The 26,591-nt window shown below is 41.9% G+C and overlaps 1 protein-coding gene across 1 annotated transcript in view; it reads left to right on the top strand.

Moving 5' to 3' along the window:
- LOC308300461 (sorting nexin-14-like) overlaps positions 1-17,558 on the top strand; it is a 28,853-nt gene extending 11,295 nt beyond the window's left edge. The window contains exons 14-28 of the mRNA XM_080744304.1: positions 120-244; positions 624-682; positions 2,876-3,005; positions 3,607-3,793; positions 4,883-4,966; positions 5,144-5,244; positions 6,430-6,541; positions 8,005-8,045; positions 8,748-8,867; positions 9,717-9,840; positions 10,839-11,003; positions 13,423-13,518; positions 14,709-14,800; positions 15,590-15,646; positions 17,390-17,558. Coding sequence (XP_080600430.1) covers positions 120-244; positions 624-682; positions 2,876-3,005; positions 3,607-3,793; positions 4,883-4,966; positions 5,144-5,244; positions 6,430-6,541; positions 8,005-8,045; positions 8,748-8,867; positions 9,717-9,840; positions 10,839-11,003; positions 13,423-13,518; positions 14,709-14,800; positions 15,590-15,646; positions 17,390-17,419 — 1,523 coding nt within the window. The 3' untranslated portion in view covers positions 17,420-17,558. The remainder of the gene's footprint in view (positions 1-119; positions 245-623; positions 683-2,875; positions 3,006-3,606; positions 3,794-4,882; positions 4,967-5,143; positions 5,245-6,429; positions 6,542-8,004; positions 8,046-8,747; positions 8,868-9,716; positions 9,841-10,838; positions 11,004-13,422; positions 13,519-14,708; positions 14,801-15,589; positions 15,647-17,389) is intronic.
- Positions 17,559-26,591: the final 9,033 nt, after the last annotated feature.

Below are 26,591 nucleotides of genomic sequence, written 5' to 3'. Positions count from 1 at the left end.
CACTCAATTACACCAAATGTTTTTTGTATTGAGTTCCACATTTAAATGTGTATTCTAATAATGTATAATGAACCATGATGTAAGGTTCAGACTGAGCGGAGTGTCTGTGTGTTGTTCAGTTGCTGAGGGTCCGTACAGCGAGGTGATCAAGCTGCAGACGGTGCCCTGTCTGTTCCAGGCCTACGAACACGTCCTGTCCCTGCTGGAGAAAGTGTTCACACCCATGTTCTGTCACAGTGACGAGGTGAGATTGGTTGATTGATTGAATCCTTTATTAGCAGTTTGCAAAACAAACATACAGTTCAATTCAAGTCTGCTGTGAGGATTATAAACCCAAGAAAGCTTATGGCTTGTTTCCTTTGTACTCAATTAATTGGGAAAAATTAAACTGGTACCATGCATGCTCTTAAACCATTAAAACCTGAGGCCGATTTCTACAAATGCCCTCTGGATCAGTAGTTCTCACACTTTAAAAAAGAAAATTGAGATTCAAAAATAGCAGTAAAGCTTTGAATAGCCAACGCGAAAAATTCTAAAATGTTATTTGGGGAAGAAAGTGCAATTTGACAGCTCTGCGAGTTGAAAATATGTATCTCTGTATTACTTGTCTGTGTTTGTTGCAGTATTTCAGACACCTGCTAAGAGGAGTCGAATCTCCAACAAGGAACTCCCGAATTAACAGGTGGGTGTTCCCTGCTGTCATACAGTCTTCTCTCATTTGATGGTACTAATGTACTAATAATGATGTACCAAGAAAGAAAGAAGAAAATAAGAACAATGCTTCTGAACCTTTTATGCACACATCACTCTTCACGTACTTGGCCGATCTTGCAACCTATAGATCCCGTTGTTTTGATGTGAGGAGAATGTGGAAAAAATACCCTCTGTGTCCTGTGTATTTCTCCACAAAATGTGTCACGTTGTTTAACATCATCGGGTCACGGGTGTAAATGTGAAATATAATTTCAGAGAAATTTACAAATTAGAAGTTTGCTTGTGCGTATTGTTCCAGGAATAGCTTCAGTATGGATGATGTGAGGTGAGTAGGTTACAGCATGATGTTACAGCATGTCACCGGCCTGACTGGACTTTGGTTTGCTGCATGCAAAATATGTACACCTGTATATGGGTTTGCTTGAAGCAGAGCGAAAACTTAGATGTCTTGAGAAAGCTTTCATAAGATGTTGTTGGCTGTTATGCCTGTGTTTCTCTTGCGATTTTCTCCCGCTGATGCTACTGCCTGTGAATTTGAATGCAATTTAGTTTAGAAGAAAGCGGCAGTTATACTAACTTAAATAGACTCATGGCTAAACTATAACTTTGCTCTGTAAGTTATTTCCGGTTGGCTATTTGGGACCCGTTACTCTCTGTAGCAATGATTACCGGTACTATCAGAATATAGAGCTTTTACTTTTGAACAAAAAAACAAAATAAATATTACTTATGCTACCTTTTAATAGGAACACAGACGTCACTGTTGTTTTCTTATGTCAGTCCCCATATAGATAACCCCATAATGATGACACACCAAATGCACCCGTGTATTTTCCTGGATCGAGTTTCTCTTCATACACCTTTTTTTGTTTTGTTTGGAGTAACACATACTTCTTAATCATGTTAAGTAGTTGTCTCTGCATGCGAGAACAGTCTAACGATTGAAATCACAAGGCCATCTGTATCCATCATAGTGTTGTTTTACTTTATGCACGCTGCACCATGGTGAGGAACGGGTAGAAAGTCACACATTTTGGATGGGTTTTGCAGCATGACCTAGCAGGTATACTTTGGAGAAGTTTGGATGTTTTCCTCATTTCTTAAAGGGGAGAACCACCCATTTTCAATATTGAATATTAATATAAATATTGTCATTAATATACTTTTAAGTTTTTATGTGGAAATGGATGGTCATCACGGTGTACTTTGCAATACAAATCCCCAAATCAATCCTCCAGTTCTAAACAACACAGAAAGGGGGGGGAGGGGTATATTAATGACATAGTTCAATATTGAAAATGGGTCCTCAACAATGCTCGTTTTAAGATGGCACCATTTCTATCTACCTCAGAGGAGGGCTGTGGACAGTTCAGCAAGCTGTCTTCCAGTGACATCATCGGTAGGCACTAGGCAGGTTTGGTCATTTCAAACTACCTTTATATTTTTATTATTTACATATTTTTTATTAACAAGGACTTCCAATGCAGCGTGCTTATCTTTCCAGTGAGGCTGCAGTTTCTATTAGCTTGGAATCCCTGTCGACAATGTAATTGGTAGGCAGGTCTCAGAAACTGTCCATAGCCCAATTCTGAGACACTTAGCGAGTAGACGGGAATGATGCCATCTTATAATGAGCATTAGTGAGGAATTGGGACCAAATATACAGTATGAAGATACGGTTGAAAATGAATGAAGTGCTTCTTTGACTTTCAGAAGTTGTAAGGAATGATTTACAAAGTGACACTTTGAATCTTGTTTTGAAATATACTCATTTGGTTCTACTCTATAAATCAGTGGTTCTCAAAGTGGGATCTTTGGAGTCGGGGACCCCCAGGGGTCCTTGAGAGGGTTCCACGAGTTCCCAATCAAAATGACCAAATGGATCTTTATTATGCCTTCATGGGTCTGTAACTCTGGACAGTGTGCAAATGGAACCAAATGGACCCTTTATGGGTCCATTTGGTTCTATTTTCAGAATTCTCGTATGTCCATGGCCTTTATACCAAACTGGGGGTCCTTAAAATTAGAACATTTGGGAACCACCGCTTATAAATAACGCTGAGGAAAGAATTGTCTCCAATGCAAATGCAATGGACACACAATAGATGTTTTGAAGCTGGACTTGGCGTACAGTAACATGACTCATTGTTGACTCGCACAGGAATCCGTCCAAGCGAGGCGAGACGTTTGGGATCAGCAGGATCGGCAGTAAAATCAAAGGGGTGTTCAAGAGCACCACCATGGAGGGAGCCATGCTGCCCAGTCCCCTCAGCAACACAGACGACGACGCGGTGAGCAGGGCGTCACAAGGGGGGGAAAGTGGGACTGAGTTACTAGGGCCCACGGTGGAGGGGCCTTAATTATATTATACTTTAGCTCTGGAAAAATAGCAGATATACAAGCTCACAGGCGAGCCTTTAGATCTGCTATTTTTGAAAAGTCGTGAAAATGTGTGCAAATCTTGTTAAAGCGAACATTTGTAACTCAAATTTTGCTTCTGGGGGGTTCCTGGAACTAAATATTTTGAGATGGGGTTCTGTGGCCAAATACATATCATTTTGGGGGTCCTTCACATGAAAAAGTTTGAGCCCCACTGACATAGAAACATAGGTTTTTCAAAAACCCTTAGAAGGATTTGGAATATTCAAAGACTTGCACACATTTTCAAGTTTTTTCAAAAATAGCAGATCTACAAGCTCGGAGCGGCACTCGGTACCGCGCTGTGAGCTCTTATGGGGGTCCCTGGCATATCTTTTCAAATGGCGGTCCGCGGGCTGATGTGTCAATTTGGGGGTCTTCAACATGAATAAGAACCACTGCCCGTAAGGGTCCATCTGGAGCCCCCTTGGTCCTCAGATCAGACAGTAAAGTGTTGTTCTGGGTCCTGTCCAGGTGGAGGAGGCCATGATGGTGATGGAGGACGACTCTCCTGCGGAGCTGATCAGCGTGGCGGGCTCGCTGCGTAACCTGTCTGCCTGGCGCATAACCATCCCTTACATCGACATCTACGACGACGACATCAAGAGGGAGAGGGTCCCCGTCTTCTGCATCGACGTGGAGCGCAACGACCGGAGGGAAGGTGGGAGAGAAAACGACACGTCTCTGGACTCGCACGTTGTCAGTCTGGCAACGCGAAATCGTGACTGTTAATATTGATTGAAATCTTCATTTATTCTCAATTTGTGATGCTATCGAGATTACACACAAAAATCAACAATTAACTCACAGATATAAAACACAGAAATGACTAAATAAGTCCAAAACTGAAAAATAGTAAGTTAAAAACAGTTACTTAGTGACAACCTACTCTGTCATAGAGGATACAATGGTTAGTACCGTAGCTTTCACCAGTAATATATATATAGTGCTTCGTAACTCTGATTTTTGTAAGATTCCGAAAAACTGCATCTCACAAGATGAGACAAGAAATCCAATCTATTTAAAATGATGATTGTGGCAATTAAGAAAGGTATCATAAGAAAATGGTTGAAATCAGAGCTACCAGCTGTTGATGAACGGATGGAAATAATATATTAAATCTTTGGTAATGGAGATATTGACATTTTCTTGCCAATAAAGGTTTGGGCAAATGTAGCCAGGTATCAATACCATTTTCGGGTTTCTGATCTGGTCTGGACGGAAATAACTCTTACGTCGTCATGCGGCCTGAACCAGCAACCGGAATCACCGGTGCCGTGCACCTCCAAAATGATTCCCATAGTTTTAATGGGGGTTTAACTTGGTATAAAAAAAAAGGTTTAGTTTCTTTTGGTCTAATTGTTGTTTGGAATGTCCATCTGTTATTCTACCTCGTAGTGTGACCTAGCGAGACTAATCTTATTTATGCACATTATATCCATCAGAGCCACAATTGTGTTTTTGTTTTTGTTTTTTTCCTTTATTTTCTCCAAACCAGATCACACGGCTCAGTTTAGAACGAATACCAGGCTTTCCTCCGTGGTGGAAAGTCTGGTGAAGCGAGGTTAGGGCAAATGAAACACACCTAAGAACCGTCAAATAAACACACAGGATTGTATTTCCTGTTTAGGAAGGATCGAATCTTGCCAGCACCCTCCTTTTGAGGTCTCAATGAATTATAGAATATTGCATTACACGGTTATAGATGAGAGTCTGATAACTGTGTTTGTTTGGTTTCCACTACCTTTAGTTGGACACGAAACTGAGAAGTGGTCCGTCTTCAGGAGATACCTTGAATTCTACTCCCTGGAGTCCAAACTCACTGAATTCCACGGTAAGATGTTTCTAATTTGATTGTTTGATTGAATACTTTATCAGTCAGAAATGTAAACAGCATGTGGCTTAAGTCAACTGTTAACCATTTTGTCCATTGTAATGGGTGTTTTTTTGTGATCATATTTGCTCAAACAGCCACTGCTTTACATTAATATTTTGTTCCATCTCTTTGAAGGCTCATTTGCCGATGCACAGCTCCCCTCCAAAAGAATCATTGGACCAAAGAACCATGAATTCCTCACATCAAAGAGGGAGGAATTTGAGGAGTATTTACAGGTAATACAGTATGTCTGGGGGAGGGTAAGGCAAGACATAGCCTCGGAAACCCAGACTTTTATTTTAGGCAAGACAAGACAAGACAAGACATGTGTGTGCATGTGTACGTCCGCGTCCATATTTACGGCATATGCATGTCTTGTCAATAATAATCAACTTTATTTATATAGCACTTTTAGTACAATAATAAACATGTGAAGTGACTGGTGCCTTTTATGTGTTAATTTCATTAAATGTCCCGCAAAGCTTGGCCAAGTGTGGGACATAAATACATACTGTACATACATACTGTACATGTAGACAAAGCCAGATGTAGGAGCGGTTAGCAACGCTCAAAAAATAAAATACAAAACACAAAAATCATAAAGCAACAAAAAGATAAAGGTCATCAATAAATGAATAGCTGGTCTTTTGAAATCTTTATTTGTGTTGTTGCTGTTTCTGTTATTATTGCCAATTTATCTCTTTTTATACCAATTTAGTTGTCATTCAAATTATCTGATTTCCCAATGCCCACACACTGTAAACATGTCTCTGCTGACCCCTACTGGTTGGTCCTTGGTATTGAAACCACATGGAATCACCTGCCAGTGCACAGCTTCACTGGGGGCATATCGTTCCTGTCGGGCAGAAACCTCTTATCTCCATATTCTAACTTTTTGAGTATTTTTCTTTCGTAAATGAATTAATGCGTCACACAAAAGCATGAAAAGTAGCAGATCCGTAAGCTCGAGATCCGCTACTTTTGCCGTTTATGAATTTGGACCCTGAAAAGCAATCAGTTTTGGACATATGAGGTTTCCACCCGACATACGCAATATAATGCATACTTGGGAACACTGCATTCCTCATACCGTAGTTCAACACCCCAGCTGACAGGAAACCTTGACCAACCTGCCACTGACAGTGAACACCCTCCCTGTCCGGCTTCCCTCTCACAAACATGGACAATTTGTTAGTTTGTTGAAATGCCCGGAAGATTCAAACACTGAATCTCTGCGGTGGCATGCAGGAACTTAAAATTAGGTTTGAGCAGTGATTTCATATTTGTGTGTGTGTGTGTGTGTGTGTGTGTGTGTGTGTGTGTGTGTGTGTGTGTGTGTGTGTGTGTGTGTGTGTGTGTGTGTGTGTGTGTGTGTGTGTGTGTGTGTGTGTGTGTGTGTGTGTGTGTGTGTGTATTTGCAGAGGCTGCTACAGCACCAAGAGCTGAATAACAGTCAGCTGTTGGCTGACTTCCTGTCTCCTCACAGCATGGACTCTCAGTTCCTGGACAAGATGCTGCCTGATGTCAACCTGGGTGAGTCAGAACAGAACCCTATAAACAAGGGGTCGATAGCCGATCTACAAGCTCGATAGCCGATCTACAAGCTCTCAACTTGAGAGCTTGTAGATCTGCTATCTTTGGCTAAAGGTCTCCTCAGAATCGGTATGCGAGGGTTCAAGTTTTTTTTAATTTTTTTTATCATATCACAAAAAAAATTGGCGGCCCCCCTATAGTAACTCTGAGGACCCCCTAGGGGTCCCGGACCCCCTGTTGAAGACCTCTGATTTAAACCAACTAACCCTAACCCTGGGTGAGTCAGAACCATGTGGTGCTCAGGCGGTGCAGTGGTAAATTCCCCGCCCACCACCACAGAGGTTGTGGGTTCAAATCCATTGTGGTGTGTCCGGCTTTGCCGGGCGTCTACGCAAACGAGGGTTCGAGGGAGGGTGATAGTTTTCAGCACCTGAAAACTATCAGCACCTGGCTGTAAGAGGGGGGGTGGCGTTGGGCAGGAAGGTTCTACGTCCTCCTGGTGGGGGCTCCTCACTGACATCATGTGAGTCAGTAGAATATATCAGCAGCGACAACACAGAAATGTTTGTGGGGAGGACTTCATTGGCATAACGCAGGGGTGTCCAAAGTGCGGCCCGGGGGCCAAATGCAGCCCGAGGACAAATTTTATACAGCCCGCGGCTTCATTCCTAAATTGTATTATAAACGGCCCGCCATCACCGTCAAACAAGAATATTAGCCCAGAGTATAATTTGTCAGGATTGTTCCCTGTTGTCTCACTCTGAAGGGTTCAAAAAAAGGCTATTTGTTTGTATTTTCTACCTTGCATGTCTGGTTACATGTGGCCAGTGGTAATGCGAAATAAGTGTATAATTGTGTTTTGTTCAGAGCCGACACCTGACAAAAGACCATTGATGAATTGAATTGAATATTGATGATGACAGTTAATTCAAATCGTTTAAATGCGATGCATGCATATGTATTTGACTTTGTTATGGTCCATCCAAAAGTACATTATGTCTAGATTTAGTTGGCCCTTGGGTCTTTTAATATTTTCTAATGTGGCCCCATTTGAAAAAAGTTTGGACACCCCTGGCATAACGACTAAATTGTGGAGAAAAAGGGGGCAAATACTCGAATGTGCCGTGAAACGTATTTCACAGGTTGAGCAGGTTGTGAGCTTTTTTTTTTTTTATATTAGTTTTATTTATAAAGTACCTCCCTGGTTATGTTTATAATGGAAACTTCAAAATGGAAAAAATGGAAACTGGTTTGCCCTTCCTAGTCGAAAAGAGCCAAAAAATAATCCAAACCAGCACTCTCCTCTAGATGGCAGTGTTAATCAATCAACAATCTTTTTATTGGGCAGGTAACTGATGCTCATGTTTGAGGAATGTGACTTGGTACATTGCTCTCACGCAGAAAATAAAATATATACAGCAGATGAAAAGGGTACACACTAATCTGTGTAATTTCTTTCACAGGTAAAATCTTCAAGTCTGTACCAGGAAAACTCATGAAAGAGGTGAGAAAGTGACATATGGTAATCCCTTTAACGTAAAATGCTGAATAAATCGCTAATTTGTTAAACGTTAATCTCCCAACACATGCAATGAATTGCAGTTAAAGTGCCCTTCTTGCAACAAGGTGCAATCGACAAGATGTCAAAATAATGTGACAATTAAATAAAAGTACACTATTCATAATGATAATTGACTATTCATAATGATAATTCAAGTTATCTATGAATAATTCCAATAACCTCCATGAACTAACCAACCCTGTACATAAACTATCTTAAAAGGAATTTTTACTAACACATTTGAGATGCCTCCACTTTTAGATTTGACGAGTCATTATAGTGAAAAACAAATGATGTTTAAAGATGTCTGTTTCCTGTATTCAGTTAGCTGGAGAGAAGTGATACAACACCACACAGCACAGCCACATTGTATGTGGTTACAAAGCAGCTTCACTTTCATTGAACCTTTCCAACAGGTGTGAAAGATGCCAGTGAAGAGACGGGTTACATTGAGAAGAAATAAAGAAATTACAGAATTTTTGTCATGACAGAAAATGATTCAACTGCAATAACATACATTAAATGACATACATAATGCATAAATGAATGAAGTGTGTGTGTGCGTGCGTGCGTGCGTGCGTGCGTGCGTGCGTTTTAGAGAAGTGGAGGTGATCACGGTGCTGTGTTTGACTTCATGTATTTCAGAAAGGCCAGAACCTGGAGCCGTTCATCCAGTCTTTCTTTAACTCCTGTGAGTCTCCTAAACCCAAACCCAACCGGCAAGAGATCACCGTCGTCAGTCCCAGCGCTGAGAACAACAAAAAGGTACAGAGAGGCTTGGAACCACTGCCCTATACCTTATTTATCTAGAGGGAAGTGGAAGTGCTGACCTAACTGACCATGCTCAGTATCAGGGGGATGTACCGTATACACCCACCATCATTGTGTTTTTTCCTCAGATAAACCAAAGTCTCTGTCTTGTTTTTAGCTAGCACTCTTATCTAGAGTTTCTTACAGTCAGTGAACAGTGTCTCTAAAATAGGGGTTCCCAAACCTTTCCAATGTCAAATATTAAATTAAAGTGAATGTCATAAACCAGGTTTCAACAGTCCAGAGTTATGAATAATAACATGCAACAAATTAAGATAAAACTAGATATGAAATATAGCATGTTTCTGTGCACTACTGACTATTTGATTAAATTGAGATAATTAAAGGGATCCCACCAGAAAATATATGTACAAATGTTAATGTCATGCACTATTGGATTTGACACAAGGACATTATTGGATGCAGTATAGCTGGTCTCAAGCGTTAACCCCCAACCAGCAACATCCAGATGTATTGGTTGCCATGATATTATTTGAAGGACTATTAAAGGACATTTTCTGAAACTATGACAAAAATCTGAATAGATTTAGTTTTTCACTGGAATGGTCGGGTGGTGCATAGGCCTAGCTTGTGAATAGAGAGTCACAATTAAGTTCAAATCCTTGACTGTGGAATTTGGAATGTTAACAAATAACAGTTTAATGTTTTACAGAAACAAAAAGCTTTATTATTATTGAGCATGTATAAGAACTCAGTATTGATTTAATGAATCCTAACTGGCAAAGCAATCCTGGCACATACTGGTATTTTCATCGACCGACGCTTTTCCTAACTCTCTTGTAGCTGATCGGCGATCTGTTTAAGAACAACGCAAACCTTCCTGAGAGCTGTGAGAGGAAACACAACCAGAACTGCTTCATGGAGATGATGCCTGTGAGTGGCATGTACGACTACCTGATGTATACGGGTGAGTGGGACAGTCACGGTCATCATACCGCTCATCATACCATTGAGCTCTAGAAGCTCTGTTCTGCGAGGAGCGAAATACGTGCAGGTTGCGACCAAAGTTGACGACCCCCAAGTCACTACGTCAGACCCAGGCTAGGCTCGCGATACAGAAGGGAGGCGAAGGGAGACCTCTTGTGTCAAGCGCATCTCTGCAGACCAGCAGTAGTAGCGGGCGACGCATAAATAAAAAGAAATAAACACTTATTTGTTTTTTTATGAAAATGTTGCTTCAATAAAAATAAGAAAAACGACATCTTCGCTACAATCAATAAACGAATAACAAAGCCTATCCTTACCAAATACCATTATTTTATAATTTGCACTTTTTTGAGTTTAATACCATTATTTTGAATTTGCATTTGCATTTTCTTCTTCTTTTTCATTCTATGTTATAGAATGAAAGTAAAAGTAAGTAAAAAAAAAAGGACCCAAATTGCTTGACAAAGGCTTTTTTGAGGTATCCTTTTAGTTGGACGTGACACTACCAGTGAAGTGTACTGTCACGAAACTGTAAGGGGGCGTCAACTTTGGTCGCAACCTGCACGGATTTCACTCCTCGCCTCTGTTCCATATGTTAACACTTGTTTCCTGTGTGTGTGGGGGGACAGGGCGGGTGGTGTTCCATATTTTTACACTTGTTTACTGTGTGTGTGTGTGGGGGGACAGGGCGGGTGGTGTTCCATATGTTAACACTTGTTTCCTGTGTGTGTGGGGGGGACAGGGCGGGTGGTGTTCCATATTTTTACACTTGTTTACTGTGTGTGTGTGTGGGGGGACAGGGTGGGTGGTGTTCCATATTTTTACACTTGTTTACTGTGTGTGTGTGTGTGTGGGGGGACAGAGTGGGTGGTGTTCCATATTTTTACACTTGTTTACTGTGTGTGTGTGTGGGGGGACAGGGCGGGTGGTGTTCCATATTTTTACACTTGTTTACTGTGTGTGTGTGGGGGGGGACAGGGCGGGTGGTGTTCCACATGCCTGACTGGCTGCACCACGTCATGTCAGCGGGGAGGATCCTGCTGAAGAACACGTTCGAGGCCTACATGGACCAGTACATGCACTACAAGCTGGACCAGATCCTACAAGAGCACCGCATGGTCTCTCTGATCACACAGCTCAGAGGTCTGTCTGTCTGTCTGTCTCAGGGGTCATCAATATGTCCAGGGGCGTCACAAGGGGGGGGGGGGGGTGGGGGGGGGGGAAGTGGGACTGAGTTAACAGGGCCCAAGGTGGAGGGGCCTTAATTGTTTTATACTTTAGCTATTGAAAAATAGCAGATATACAAGCAAGCTCACAGCGCGGCACCGCTGTGAGCTAGTTGATTTTGAGAAACAGACATTGTATGGGCAATTGTCCTGGTCCTCACCACAGAAGTCGTTGTTTTGTGCTTAAACATTTGTTTCTTACTTAAGGTTTGATGCATTAGGAATAGATTCAGTTTGGGATTAGGGATTAGGATTAGGCATGTCTAGGTTAGGTTCAGGGTTTAGGGTTAAAATTATGCCGGATTTTTGGTTGCTTGCAGGTGTCGCACACCGAAAATAGCTGATCTACAAGCGCAAGCTCCCAATGCAAGCAGCGCGACACATTCAACGCTTGTGCTGTATACTATTTTCCAAGTTAACCAAGTACACAAAAATAAATCACTATCATTTAATCGGTCAATCTTTTTTTCATCAGCAGTTCTCAGACTAGAGCTTGTAGATCTATCTTTGGCTAAAGTTCTCCTCGGAATAGAGATGCGAGGGTTCAAGTTGTTAATTTAAAAGAATTGTCCCATCACCCAAGGATTTGGCGGCCCCCCTGTAGTAACTCTGAGGACCCCCTAGGGGTCCCGGACCCCCTGTTTAAGACCCCTGTCCTATTGAGATAATATATGACGCAGTCGATGTGTCCAAAGCACGTGATGTGCACCACAATGTTACGTCCGTATACATACAGTGTCACGCTAGGGTTAACCACTGATGACCACAAACATTCAAAGTGTACAAGTTTACAAAAACATGCCCGCCCCCAACTCACTCGTCCCTGGTGTGTGTGTGTGTGTGTGTGTGTGTGTGTGTGTGTGTGTGTGTGTGTGTGTGTGTGTGTGTGTGTGTGTGTGTGTGTGTGTGTGTGTGTGTGTGTGTGTGTGCATGCTTGTACTTGTGTGGGTGTTCTATCTTTGGACTGATATACTCAGAGCATGCGAGAATAGAGCATTTACAAAGGAGCCATTCATAACAGACAGGGTGTCATTTTAGGATTTAGGATAAGGCTATGCTTAGACACCTAGCAGTTGAGGCGAGGCTGTGGCATTTAGTAGTGAGTGTTTAAGGGTTCCATCCTGTGCATCACTGGGATATCCTCCACAATGGTGTGTGTGTGTGTGTGTGTGTGTGTGTGTGTGTGTGTGTGTGTGTGTGTGTGTGTGTGTGTGTGTGTGTGTGTGTGTGTGTGTGTGTGTGTGTGTGTGTGTGTGTGTGTGTGTGTGTGTGTGTGTGTGTGTGTGTGTGTGTGTTAGTGACTGTGCGTGTTCCTACTTGTATTACCTTAATTCTGAGGGACAGATCCCACAAGTATAATAGAAATTGAAAACAATATATTGTATTTCCCTGGTCCTTACAAGAGAAATTTTAGCTTTATGGTAAAAAAAAAGAGGGGTTTATGGAGTTTAGTCTTACAATTAGGAAAAGATTCCGGTTGAGGTTATGGTTAGGAGTAGGCATTTAGAGGTCAGGTTGTGGTTGAAATTATGCCTGATTTAGTAGCGTGCCCTGCACCGTGTGCCGTGAGACAAGTCTAGGTGGGAAATTCTATACCCTGAAAAACATCTCTGTTGTAGTACCAAGTACCAACCCACATATTTTCTGAAATATCTTCGCTATGAATAAAAATCTGCCTTGAGCTGTTGACTTGCTCGTTGGTGTGCCTTGGGGCACAGAACGTTTGAAAACCACTGCTGTGTTATCACAATGCATAGAGACAGTAGAGAGGGTGGAAAAAGAGAGGAGAGACAAAAGCCACGACGTGTTACGGGTTCGAATCCAGTTCCCGACGACCTTTGCTGCATGTCTCTCCCCATTTCCTGTCAGCTCACAGTGCAGCACTCAGTGCGCGCGCTGTGTCGAGCTTGTTGATCTGATATTTTTGAAAAATCTTGAAAATGTGTGCAAGTCTTTGAATATCTTTGACCCGACTTCTAAATCCTTCCTCTAAATCCGTGGTTCTGAAACTTTTTCATGTCAAGGACCCCCAAAATTACATGTATTTGGCTGCGGACCCCCATCTCAAAATATGTTGTTCAATGGGCAAATATTTGAGTTACAAATGTTTGCTTATAGAAAGATATATTCAAAGACTTGCAAAAGAAAATCTCAATTTTTCAAAAATAGCAGATCTACAAACTCACAGCGTGGCACTCGGTGCTTGCAGATCTGCTATTTTTCAAATGGTCGTTAAAGCATTAAATAATTCTAGGCCTAAATGGGTTAAATGGTCACTTCACTGTCCTCTGGGGGAGCCCCCAGAATATAAGTTATAAACCTGTGTTGTCCATCAGACGCTGTGTTCTGTGAGACCCCGGAGGAGAGGACCGTGGAGGACAAGCAGACCAGAGCCAAGCAGACGTTTGAGGAGATGATGAAGTACCTGCCAGGTCAGTGGAACGCCTCATTCACTGCACAGGGACAGTGTAGTGGACAATGCTTCTCAAAGTGGGGGGTCCCCAACAAATATGTGTTAATACAGCGTCACAGCCATTCTAACCAGTAACCACTTAATCCATTTATATATGTTGGCTATTCAAAAATAGCAGATGTACAAGCTCAACTTCGTGCCGCACTGCAAGCTTGTGCATCTGCTATTTTTGAAGATGTTTTGAAAAATATTGAAAGTGTTTGAAAAATCTTCAATGATATATATATTTTTATTTTTTTCCCCCCTCAACACAAAATGTTCTTTGTCTGGGGGTCCCATGGCACAACACATGTTCAGATGGAGGTCTGACAGTGTGCAAATCATGGAACCAAATGAATTGAAATATGAAATATGGAGATGCAAGTTTTCTGCCTCAGGAAAGAACATACACCCAGCATTTCATAATAAATTCCCAGAGCAATGAAATGTGTGATTTGATAAAGCACTTGGGTTGATTAATGCGTGCATGTGTGTGTATTTGTGTAAGCGTGCTTGATTTTTGTATTGATGTATTACCTTGCTGATTGTAAGTCACTCTGGATTAAGAGTGTCTGCTAAATGCCTAAACCAGGGGTCTTCTAATTTTCAGGCCAAGGACCCCTTAGCTGAGAGAGAGACAAAGCAGGGACCCCCACTATATGTTTTATAAAACTGTGTTGCAGATTTTCATCGATTTCATAGATATATTCAATAGACTTGTTTGACAGTACTGGCATCAGTCTATGTTGGATTCATGTTAATGTGTTTTTTTCAGACATTTAACCACTTAAATCATCAATACTTAGTAAATTTGACCTTTCACATTGTACTCGGTCTGCTCTTTTTTTAACCTCTACACCAAACCTATTCGCCAAAAATAGCCGATCTACAAGCTCTCAACGCCTCGCACTGCGAGGCGTTGAGAGCTTGTAGATCTGCTATTTGTGGGTATAAAGTTCTCCTCAGAATGGGGTCCTATCACACAAAGATTTGGCGGCCCCCCTGTAGTAACTTAGCCTCGCCTTCCAGAAACCATTTCATTGGATAACGGAAGTTATCGTTTACTGGGCTAGTAGTAACTCTGAGGACCCCCTAGGGGTCCCGGCCTCCCGGGCCCCTGTTGAAGACCCCTGGCCTAAATTGTAAATGTCTGTGTCTTCCACGTTCCAGATGTAGTGGGGAAGTGCATCGGTGAGGAGAATAAATTCGAGGGCATCAGGCGTGTGTTCAACGGCTTCCAGCAGCCTCTGCTCAACAAACAGGTCAGCTGAGAAACACTAACACTACAGTCATTCTGTGCCTGTGGTGTCGCTGTAGATCTAGCTTGTAGATCTGCTATTTTTGGGACGCCAGGTTGACAGTGGCTGAGTCAGATGCACTGGGGCTGTGGATGTTCTGGGAATCCACTGTTGTATAATCGCTGTATTCCTCCTAATCATTGAGGTTAGGGCTGCAACTATTGATTATTCTCTTAAAGATTATGCCATCGATTACTTTTTAGTTTGATCGACTAATCGACAACAGTATTTTCTATATATTTAATTTGTATTTTGTATACATTAAAACTGTTACTTTAAACTGTTCTCATTGATTTTAGATAATCAACTAAGTCAATTAGTCTGATTAACAACTTGAGCCCTATTTTATACTTTGTCATAAGACTGTGTCATGTAAAAAATACCTAAAGTAGCCGACCTAAGCTCATATTGTGAGCTCAGCAGTTTTCGCTAATTAATTCAGAGCGATTGATTAACTGTCGCACCCCTAATAGATGTCAATGCAGTAAACTGTTGCTGTCGGGGGGAAATCTCATATGTCCAAAACTGTTACTTTTCAGGATTCAAATTCAAAAACGGCAAAAGTAGCAGATCAACAAGCTCAAAAAAACGTAGCTTTGCGCCTCGTTTTGAGCTTGTGGATCTGCTTTTGTGTGATCAAATGATCAAATAGGGCGTCGGTTTACAACAAAACACCAAAGGTTTAAATATGAGGAGAAGATGTTTTTGCCTTTCAGCAGCAAGTTGATATGTGTCTGTGTGCTGTGTTCTCAGATGACCTATGTCCTGCTGGATGTTGCTGTTCAGGAGCTGTTCCCAGAGCTCAGCAAGGTAAGCCCAGAAACCCTGCAGGACATCACAGAGTGATGCAAGCAGACCTCATGGTTATGGGCTGTAAACATTTAGGCAAAAAAGATTCTAGTTCCATTCCATTGTAACAGAAAACAGTGCACTGATAAAGTGGGGAACTAAGAAAAATCCAAGGCAGCTCCGTTCAGTTCAAGGTAGAAAAACAAGTTTATTCAGCTCATGGCAGCATTAAAAGAAACATTTAGTTCTGTGTGGTTGTTTACTTTGGGTCAGGTTTAGTTTTTTTGTGTGTGCCTAATATTGACTTGCACTTCCTTGTTTAACCTGTCTTCTGGCGCCGTAGTGGTTTTAACACGTGAAATCAATATTCACACAGTGAACACAGAGACCTGTACCAAAATCCACAAGGCAATCCAAAACCTACCTGTCACTTTCCCTCTCTCGCCAGCAGACTACAATACACAGTGTTAAGGCCCTTTCCCACTGGGCGCGATAACGATAAATATAACGATAAAGAATATCGTTTTCATTTGAAGTGGATGGCAGTGTCCACACCACAATGATGAAGCCGTCATAATTGATGTGAAGATCGACATATCGTTATCTTTATTGCGTGGGAATGAACCTTTACAGTTACATTTGGTTTGTTTGATTGATTAATTGAATACTGTATTTTGTATACTGTATTAACAAGATTGAAAACAGTACAGCAGTAAACTACCAAAATAATGCTAAAAGGATGAGAGCTAGGTATGCACCGATCTGGAAATGATTGGCCGATAACTAGACCGATATTTATCTCGTTTTTGGTGTTATTATTTCCCACTTGTGTGCCAGGGAAACAAATAAATGTTCATTATTAAAACAACACACCACATTATCCAACACAAAATGTAAGCTTCCCATGAACAGATAAATATCAGCTACTGCCATCGGTCAACTTTATTTGCCGGTACCGATATTGACCGACATATCGGTGCATCCCTAATAAGATCGTTGTTTCCCTTTCTTCGTTCATCTTCGTACACTCTCTGAGTCAAAGATAATCCACGTTTGTTTCTTTGTTTATTTGGACGGGACAGTGCATATTAATGAACAATACATACTGTACATCAGGGTTCCCCAATTAGTTTTCCCCAAGGGCCGAATTATGTCTAGGGTACCAAGCCGAGGGCCACAACATTGCAGGGGGCGACGGTGGTGTTCCCACTACTCCAGCGACAGTTTTCGTCGTTGTCAGGTGAAAATCGTATGTCCAAAACCGTTCGTTTTGAATTTATCATATTAAAAATGATTTAAGCTAGTGAAAACAGCCGATCTACAAGCACACAACGCCTCGCGGTGCGAGGCGTTGTGTGCTTGTAGATCGGCTGTTTTCACTACTTTTGTGCGACGGCCTTGTATGATTTGCAAAACGTACAAATTTGGAGATACGAGATTTCCACCCGACAACAACGATATACTAGTGTTGTTGCTGCTCTTATACCACCATTATTACTGGGGTTGGTGTGTGCCAGACAGTAGCCCCCCGTGGGCTGCAAATGGCCCACGGGCCGCCTATTGGGGAACCCTGCTGTACATGATGTAATGCAAATACACCGGATTTAGCAAGGATGCTCGTTTCCATCCGTATTCCTCCCAACTTGTCCCCCCAGCTTGTTGCATCTTGCTGTCTAAAGACTTAACAGGATGTGACTGACACAAGTAATGTATTGTTTTAGGAATTGGAAGTGACTGACGCAGTGTGTTTTGTGTTGACTGCAGGGAGCCAAGGCGATTTCTACCGAGATATGAAACGGAAGATGTGCTACAGTCTGTCCTTGACAAGCGGCTTTATTGAAGTGCACTACTAAACTCATTACACTGTCCCTGGAGCCATCTCAACATTCCAATGTATCACGAAGCACTAATACATACATACATACACATATAAATAAAGATTATATTTATTGAATTAACTGTCATTTCTCTTTTTCATATTCCTTTTTAGTAAGTCTTTCATTAATATCAATTTAAAATAATAAGGGCTAGATGTGTTCTCTGCTTCTTTCTGGAGGTGGTGGGGGGTAATGTTTATTTTATAATTGTCTAACATTACTATGTGAACATTGATTGTTGCAAAAAACAAGGTAAAACATTTTAGTTTTTGGGTAAATGATTCCTTTAAACTAGGCCTGGCTGTAACCACCGCCATGCTGAATACCGGTAGTTTCTGATACTTGGTTTGCACAGTGGGAGAGGAGGCTGTGACCGCGACAAGGACTATGCCTATAGTACTTTCACAGACACACAACTGTGACAGAGTCCTCAGTGTCGACACATTAAACATTTTTCTTAAAGGATGTTGAAAAGAGAAAAATACAAAGGAGGCTACAAGGTTTTTTTTAGGTATTCTTGTTTAGGTTTTAGGCTTGGTGGGAAGTGTTTGGGTGTTGACTGTTATGGCAGTATTTGACTGTTATTATTCATCATTTATGGGTGCTGTTGTGGGTCCATTCTATATGTAATCATTTAGAAGGTGTTCCTTCCTTTTGTTAAAGGAATAATAAATAAACGCCTTGCCCTGAAGGCCTGCCTTTAATTGAATCAGCCCGTTATGTAAAAGGCCATGCCACACCTATTGTTTCTTTGTCATGGGACCCCTGGGGTTGGCTTGGGCAAGAGAGTTATAAAGACACTGAGAAAAGATGTTCTTTTAGAGAGCTTGGAGAGTGACACAGCGGTTGAGAGTGAGCTGAAGCCTGGCAGGCCCTCGTGGGCTTTGGGGACAGGAGGACATCATAAAGGAGACATTCTGGTTTTTGATGTGGTTGGATTCGACAAACATCTTATCCGTTTTTCTTTTTTTTTCCTTTTTGTATCTTAGTCTCAAAACATAACTACAGAATGTCTGGGACTCAAGGAAACTGATTTCAGAAAGAGGGCAGTAAACCACTGCACTCTAATGCCACACAATGAACAGGGAACTCATGTTTTTGAAGTTGTAGGTTAGCCTCAGAATGTAACTATGGGCAGACTCGGACTCAAACATAGAAACTCTGTGGTAGTGTTTTTTAAGTCTCCTTTGGTATGTTATCCTTAAAACATAATTTATGGAAGGTATGAGACTCAAACAAGGAATGTCTGTGTTCAAAGACAAAACACTCAGCACACAACTCACTCCCTAGCGGCGTAAATTAATTGACCATGTCATCCAGACAACATCGCCTGAACTGCCCTTCACTGGACGCCAGATGTAAAAGAGGCCACCCAAGAACACCTGGCGTAGGACAGTGGAGGGAGAGCTGAAGACCCGGCCGGCATCATTCTTGGGGTTCTATTCTATAAAGAGACAGTCCTGGTAATCCTTTGCTGTTGCCCTTTGTGCCAACCGGCATGAAGGGCATTTAGTACTCACCGTTATTTTTATGTTAACCTCATTTAGCAACTATGGCCTCAAGCATGGCAACTCATGCGGTGAGTCTGAGCATTAGAGTAGACCACTACACTTTCCAACTCAACAAATGTCTAGTTGTTTTGATGTGTTCATCTTTTGTATGAATAGCCACACAAATGTACTACAGGCCTAGGACATGGAACCTTTGTGTTCACTAGACTGCACTGCGATATAGCTTCACACTGAATACCTGTGTCCACTTGTGTCTTTATCCCCGCCAGGCTGGAATGGCAAAAGGTGAGGGATTAGGTTGTCTGTGCTGTCTGTCATTCAGTCAGTCAGTCAGTCAGTCAGTCAGTCAGTCAGTCAGTCAGTCAGTCAGTGAGTCAGTCAGTCAGCAAGCCTGTCTGCCTAGAAGCAAGGATAAATATATAAAAAGCAATGACCAGAGAAAGGATATCAATAGCAGAGGCATAGATTTCTCCCCCATCCCCCCTTCAGCAAATCCAACCCTGTTTGTAATCATTTCCATCTAAAGTAGCCCTGCAACCAAAAATACACCTTGAACTTTGTTTTCTTTCTTCTTTTTAGAACATGTTCAATCATCAATTCAGATTCTCAGCCATCGACCATTTTGTGGACATTTAAAATGGCTACTTGTGTCCTGTTTATGACCCCACAGTGATACGTGTCTTCACATGGCTGCAGCTTGCTAAATCCGTTATTTCCTATCCAGGCTTGTGTGTGTGCGTTCTTGGCCAGTTATGTTCCACTTCTCTCTCTCTCTCTCTGCTGCCCTGCCAGCTGTGTTGGAGCCCAATGTGGTGGATTAGCCGAGGTTTCCTGAGAATAAAAGATGGTGTTGTTTTGAGAGATTCCCCACACAGAGAGGTGCCTTGTTCCTCAAATCACAGGGGTCGTGTCCAGAAAGCTGTGTGTGACGCTGATTTACGATGACACGGATAAGAAAGCACTCATTAGGCCTACAGAAAAGAATAGGCCTACTTAAGATTTATGTGAAAACAACTGGTTCCTTAAATCAGGGGCCTTCAACATTTTCAGGCCAAGGACCCCTTAGCTGAGAGAGAGATGAAGCAGGGACCCCTCTACATATTGTATAAATCTGTGATGCAGATTTTCATCGATTTCATAGATAGATTCATAGACTTGTTTGACAGCACTGTCATCAGCCTATGTTGGATTCATGTTTTTAGTTAACTTGACCTTTCACTCTGTACTTGTTCTGCTCTTTTTTACCTCTACACCAAACCTATTTGCCGAAAATAGCCGATTTACAGCTGCGAGGCGTTGAGAGCTTGTAGATCTGCTATTTTTTGGCTAAAGTTCGGGATACGAGGGTTCAAGTAGTTAATTTAAAAGAATGATCCTGTCACAAAGATTTGGTGGCCCCCCTGTAGTAACTCTGAGGACCCTCTGTTGAAGACCCCTGCCTTAAATGATTGAACAACAGACACCACATTGAACCACAGGACGACCAGGATTTGAATATATACGCAGACCAGTGGTTCCCAAAACCTTTTGGCTCAGGGCACCTCTATAAATATATTATTTTCTTCTTCTTCAAATAAAAATATGAATTGTGTCTGGAGCAGCTCTGTATTTAGTGATAGATAGATAGACAGACAGACAGACAGACAGACAGACAGACAGACAGACAGACAGACAGACAGACAGACAGATAGATAGATAATCAAAAGAGACAAACACCTGAATAAAATCATCTAGCAAATGGCTCAGGGAGTAGAGATGCCATTTGTGTGATCTGCAGGTTGACAGTTCAAACCCAGTCATCTTTTTACTGTTAGCTTTCTTATGCATGCTGACTTCCAGAAGAACAAGTTAAAAACAGCACGGAAAGCAGAGTCAAGTTGGTGTCCCTCCCGTTAAAGTGGGGCAGAGGATAACTCATATGAAATCTGTAGGATAACTTTAAGGATTGTGCAGGCACCACCAACTATTTTGTGAGAGAATAAAGCCTCTATCAGAGTCCAGGGTGAATACTGAAGAGCTATTCACTTCACTGCGCTGTAGTTTCCTAGCTATCACCTAGGCTTTGTTATGTATTTTTAGGTGATAGCTAGGAAACTACACCGCGGTGAAGTGAATAGCTCTTCGCCCTCACGCCCTGGACTCTGAGAGGGGCTTAAAGGAGTAGTTCACCCCCAAATGACTTTTTTTTCTATTGAGTATTCACCCCATGGAGACTTGAGTTCAATAATATTTTTAGTTTTTTTTGTCACATTGACTAAGGCAAAAATGTGATTACAATAAATGTATCTCCATTCGTTCCGGATGGGGACCCAAATGGATTCGGGTCCCCATCCGGAATCAATGGGGTAAATTTACTCTAATCAATTTTTTGTCTTAGGAATGCCACAAAAAACAAAAAATATCATTGAACTCAAGTCTCTATGGTGTGAGTAATCAATAGAAAAAAAGTCATTTTGGGGGTGAACTACTCCTTTAACACTAATCCGAACAAACAGACCGGAAGTACCCGTCCGCCATTGATGCTTTGTGTCGCAGCAGAAGCAGGCAGCAGCAGCTTTCCACTGTTTACGAAATTCGCCAACGGAATACGACCTTTCTGTTTTCTTTTTCTGCAAATATATTTTTTTATGATGTCGAGTGGATGGACATGTTCCGTAATAAACTGTTTCAACAATAGCGTGAAACTCGTACAATGGAAGAAGAAAGTATGTGAAATACACAAGCCTACACTGCACCAAGAATGCCCCTGTCTTTTGCCATACAGTTTGCACCGATTTCCTGGACGCGCAGAGGACCAAGAAGTTAGGAAAACGTGGGTGAAAAATATCAACAGAAAGGACTTTGTTCCAACTCAGAACAGCAGGGTGAGTTTTGGTTAACAAAATTGAATCTCTTCGTAGCAGTCCTGCTGGAACAAAAGCCCCGGCAAGGACAGGAGGGTCGACTCGTAGTAAGGATACATAACAAATAAACATCCACACTCACTGGATCTTCTCATTGATTGTTCTTTGTTAATTATCAAGCACACCAGCAGTAGCTGTAAACGCAGGTAGGCTACTGCTGTGCTTAATATTTAATAAAATGAACTTAGCCATAAATTATAACTTCCAGGAGAGGGCGCTAATATTCGGACGTTATGTCTCTCATAACGTCCGACTCCGAATATTAGCACCCTCTCCTGGAAGTTATAATTTATGGCTAAAATGAACTATAACAGAGACGATCCAACATGTGCAGATGTATGTTTTGCAACATTGAATCTCATAATTGCCTAACGCTACGAATTTTATTTCTCAATGTGGGCACCTAACGTGTACTGTAGGCCAGGGCTGCCAAGTTCCAGAAATTTTGAAGAGTGAGGCCTTTTTAACGTCGATTTAGAGCGATTTCGTGGCGTGTGAGGCTTAAGTTGGTTGGCGCAGACGGAGTCACTACCTCATGCTTATAAAGCATTCAAACTGAGTGACCAGCACAAGTAGAAATAAACTTGTAACAAGAATGACCAATAAATATACATTTATTAGTAAAATGTCAACCAATAGCACCTTATTCAGTTCAAGTTTCAAAATTATGACCAGAACAAAATTTGGGGACCCCCCCCCCCCTGGGGGTCCCGACCCACAGGTTGAGAACCACTGGGCTACTGGTATTCTTCCCTCTAGTAGAGTAGTGTTGGTAGTGTTAGTGCAAACCGCCCTATCTCTTCTAAAGTCCTCCTCAGAATATGGGGATTTTAGGGTTCAAGACAAGTGGATATAGTATTAAACCCATGAAATTATTGCGCGTGGGCTCTTTCGTGCATGCGCTCGCGGGAGGCAAGAGCTGGATTGTGGTCATCTTTGTGAAATATCGCCCAGCGTTTTGTCCCGGAGCGAGTGTGTTTCTCCACCGCGGGGGCGGCGCGATCCCCGGCTCCGCAGATCAAAGCGAGAAAGCATCGCAGCCGTCTGTAGGGCTCTCCGTCTCGCTGTGTCGCCTGCATGTGTGTATGTGTAGAGGGGAGAGAGAGTGGAGGAGCAGAGCAGCTCTGCTGCATTCACTGCGCTTAGAATTCTCCGTGCGACTTTTACCAAGTGAGAAAACCCCCGCAACTTTCGGGAGAGGTCGGTGGGATGGCTGTAAAAATGCGTGAGAAATGGCATGTGTGGCGTGTGGCGTGAGAAGAGGTTAAATTGCGTGACTCTCACGCTCAAAGCGTGAGACTTGGCAGCCTTAACGTAGCTGGCTGGTAACCTAGTTAGCTGGTTACCTAGATAGCCTAGTTTAACGTCAGTTGGCCACTGGCACTGTCCATATCGGACGTCAGCTAACCTTTTGCTAACGTTATTGCAAAGCAATGTCGATTGTCGAGTCAACATGAAACACTACCAGTAGCACGCTTAATGTAATGTAGCCTAATCATGGATAAGGGTGTATTGTTGGGTTAACTTATGTACTATTGTATTATTATTTTCAAGGTGTGTGGAATACATTTCATTGATGGCAGACCAACCAAAGAGCACCCCTACCCAGTATTGCACATGGGATATAAACATCATCATATTGTAAGTTTTATTTCTTTTCCTGGCATATTCATATCTGGGGCAGTGGGGCAAGGAACATTATGGGATGGGGCAGGGATCTTGCAGAGAATGCTGGGATTGCCAGACAATACCTGCCAGCCTAGCAAGAAATGCAGTTTGAAAATGAATGCCATATTTCTTTCTCTTCTTCTTCTGTCTCTTTACACAGGGGATTGTGACATCTGTCCGTGCCCCGCCCAAAAGATGTCTCGCACCCCTTACAGTCAACGCCTCGAAGGTTAACAGATGTGCTGCTGAACCTACTCATGCAGAAGAGGATCTCTCATACTATTCCACAAAGTCAACAAAGGACAGCGCAACACAAACAGATCCTGCACCATCAGTCTCAGCCTATGATTTAGATGACAGTGACTGTAGGTTTTTCACAGGCATAGGTATTGCCAGTTTTTGGTGGCTTTTGTATGCTGTCACAGCTTTTCTCCCACACTCAAAGACCTTCAATTTGGCAGTGCATGACCAACTGTTATTAGTTCTAATGAGGCTCCGTCTTAGTTTGATGTTCACAGACTTGGGAAAAAGGTTTGGAATAAGTAGGACCACAGCCTGTGATATATTTGCTGTCTGGAGATCAATACTAGCAAGGTTTATGAATGAAAAGATAATTGCTTGGTTGCCTAGAGATACTCTGAAAAGAATAAGGCCTCAGAATTTCAGTATAAATTATCCCAAAGCAGCATGCATCATAGGCTGTACTGAAATATTTGTACAGAGGCCAAAGAACTACATGAAGCGATCACAAACATATAGCAATTACAAATCTCACAACACATACAAAGCCCTTTATTGCATTGCTCCCAATGGTTTTGTGATGTTTGCTTCTAAATTGTTTGGTGGGAGTGCCAGTGATACTTTTATCACAAAGAACAGCGGTCTTATCGGCAACCTGCTTCCTGGTGATCAAGTTTTAGCAGACCGTGGGTTCACTATTACAGATTTTTTGCCTCCAGGAGTGACTTTGGCCATGCTTGCCTTTACACCTGGCTGTAAAGAACTTCCTGAGCATGAAGTTACACGAATTCATGTGGAGAGAGCTATTAGGAGGTTAAAGGCTTTTAAAATTTTGAGTAATGTAATCCCTGGTAGGGTACAACATGTTGATGACATCGTAGCTATTTGTGCAGGGCTTTGTAACTTGCAACCTCAGTTAATCCGGGAGGAAACTGAGGGAGAAGAATCTGAAATGGATGGAGGTGAGGAAGTTTAGAGGTTCCATGTTTAAGTCCCAGTCCTCCTATGGTTCATTGCTGGTGTATTTTTAACCTTTTCAAGGCTAGAATTCGGAACTAAATAAAGTCAGTTGAATTTCACCATTTATTACTTCTTCCTGTAAAAGTATGGCTGGACAGAGTTCTATCAGACATAACCCTACACATTTACTTATCAGGAAACAGGGTCCTCTGTGTACCTTGAGCATGGGACTTGAACCTGTCTGAAACCTGTCTGTAGCAGGGACAACCGATCAAGCGCACCACACCATTGAGCCAACATTTACTTCTCAGGAAACAGGGGGAGGGACACCCCTCCCTATGGTCCTCTATGTACCTTGGGCATGGGACTTGAACCTGTCTGAAACCTGTCTGTAGCAGGGACAACCGATCAAGCGCACCACACCATTGAGCCAAGGCACATTTGGGCCCTCGACAGGTATCTCCTGGTGCTTTTGAGTTCTCTTCTATTTTAGCTTTGAAAAGGTTAAAGTACTTCAAGAATGAACTATGGGTGGATTGGGATTTGAACATGTGGCCTTTTCATTGAGTGTGACCTTTAAACCACTCCACCATCTCAGCAGGTAATTGCTGGTGCTTTAGACTAATTCTTTTGTATTTTAACCTTGAAAAGTAACACAACAGTGATCTGTATGAGAACCAGGATTTGAACATGTGACCTCTGAACTTTAGACCACAGTTGAGGCATTCCCAGTGCTTTTGACTAATTCCTTTAGTATTTTAACCTTGAACAAAATGTTAGAGTAACATAGCAGAAGTGAAATTTGTAACCTGCACTGAGAGTCAAATCTTTAGACCACTACACCATCTCTCATTACAAATATTTTCTGGTGCTTTAAAGTAATTATTTTGTAGTTTAGCCTTGAAAAGGTCCAATAACAGCAATGTAGGAGGAGGGAGATTTGAACCTGAAACTTCAATGGTGAAAGTCTGATTTTTAAACCACTACTGTCTCTCACAACCCACTTTTTTCGACTAGTTATTTAGTATTTTAACTTTGAAAAGGTTTATGAAACACAGCAATGATCTATATGAGAACTAGGATTTTAAACATGAGACCCCTGAACTGAGAGTCCAATCTTTAAACCACTAGACCAACTTTCATTTGGAACCTAGTGAAAGTTGATATCTAGTGATATTGACTATTTATTTAGTGTTTTAACCTTGAACGAAAGTAACGTAGCAGGAGTGAGATTTGAACATGTAACCTCTGCAGTTAACCTCTGAGTTAAATCTTCACCACCACTCTACACCATCTCACACTATTGCCTATTTCACTAAAAATTAAAAATAAACCGCCATTACCATGCCACCTGGAAAACACTGTAAATTTCCCATTCACTTTTTTTTTTCTCCTGGATTCTGACAGTCCAATGTTGGCAACCCTGTATATTGGTGTGAAAACAACTAGTCCCTTAAGAGCTACAATCTGGTCTCCCTATGATCACCAGTTTCCATTGAGATATGTTTTTGGAACCTGGTGAGGTAGGACATTGTTATTTGAAGCAGACGATGATACATGTGCTGGCATCTTTATTGACATGATTTGGATGGTGTTACAATTACCCCTTTGATTTCATTTGGACATGATACTGAAATACTTAATAATGACCATGATACTGACCACACTGTCAGGTCATGATGACCTGATGAAGATGTAATCTGACCTAAATACTGCTTTGCACCGTTATCAAAATAAAAAGGCTCCAATCATCTGAGTTCTTCTTTATTCAACTACTATAGGATATTTACCATTGAGATGAATAGTG

The sequence above is a fragment of the Nannobrachium achirus genome, assembly GCF_963921795.1.
Source record: "Nannobrachium achirus genome assembly, chromosome: 16".
NCBI classification, from domain to species: Eukaryota; Metazoa; Chordata; class Actinopteri; order Myctophiformes; family Myctophidae; genus Nannobrachium; species Nannobrachium achirus.
Note: the sequence above shows the minus strand (reverse complement) of the source record. Positions and strands in the feature narration are given on the sequence as shown.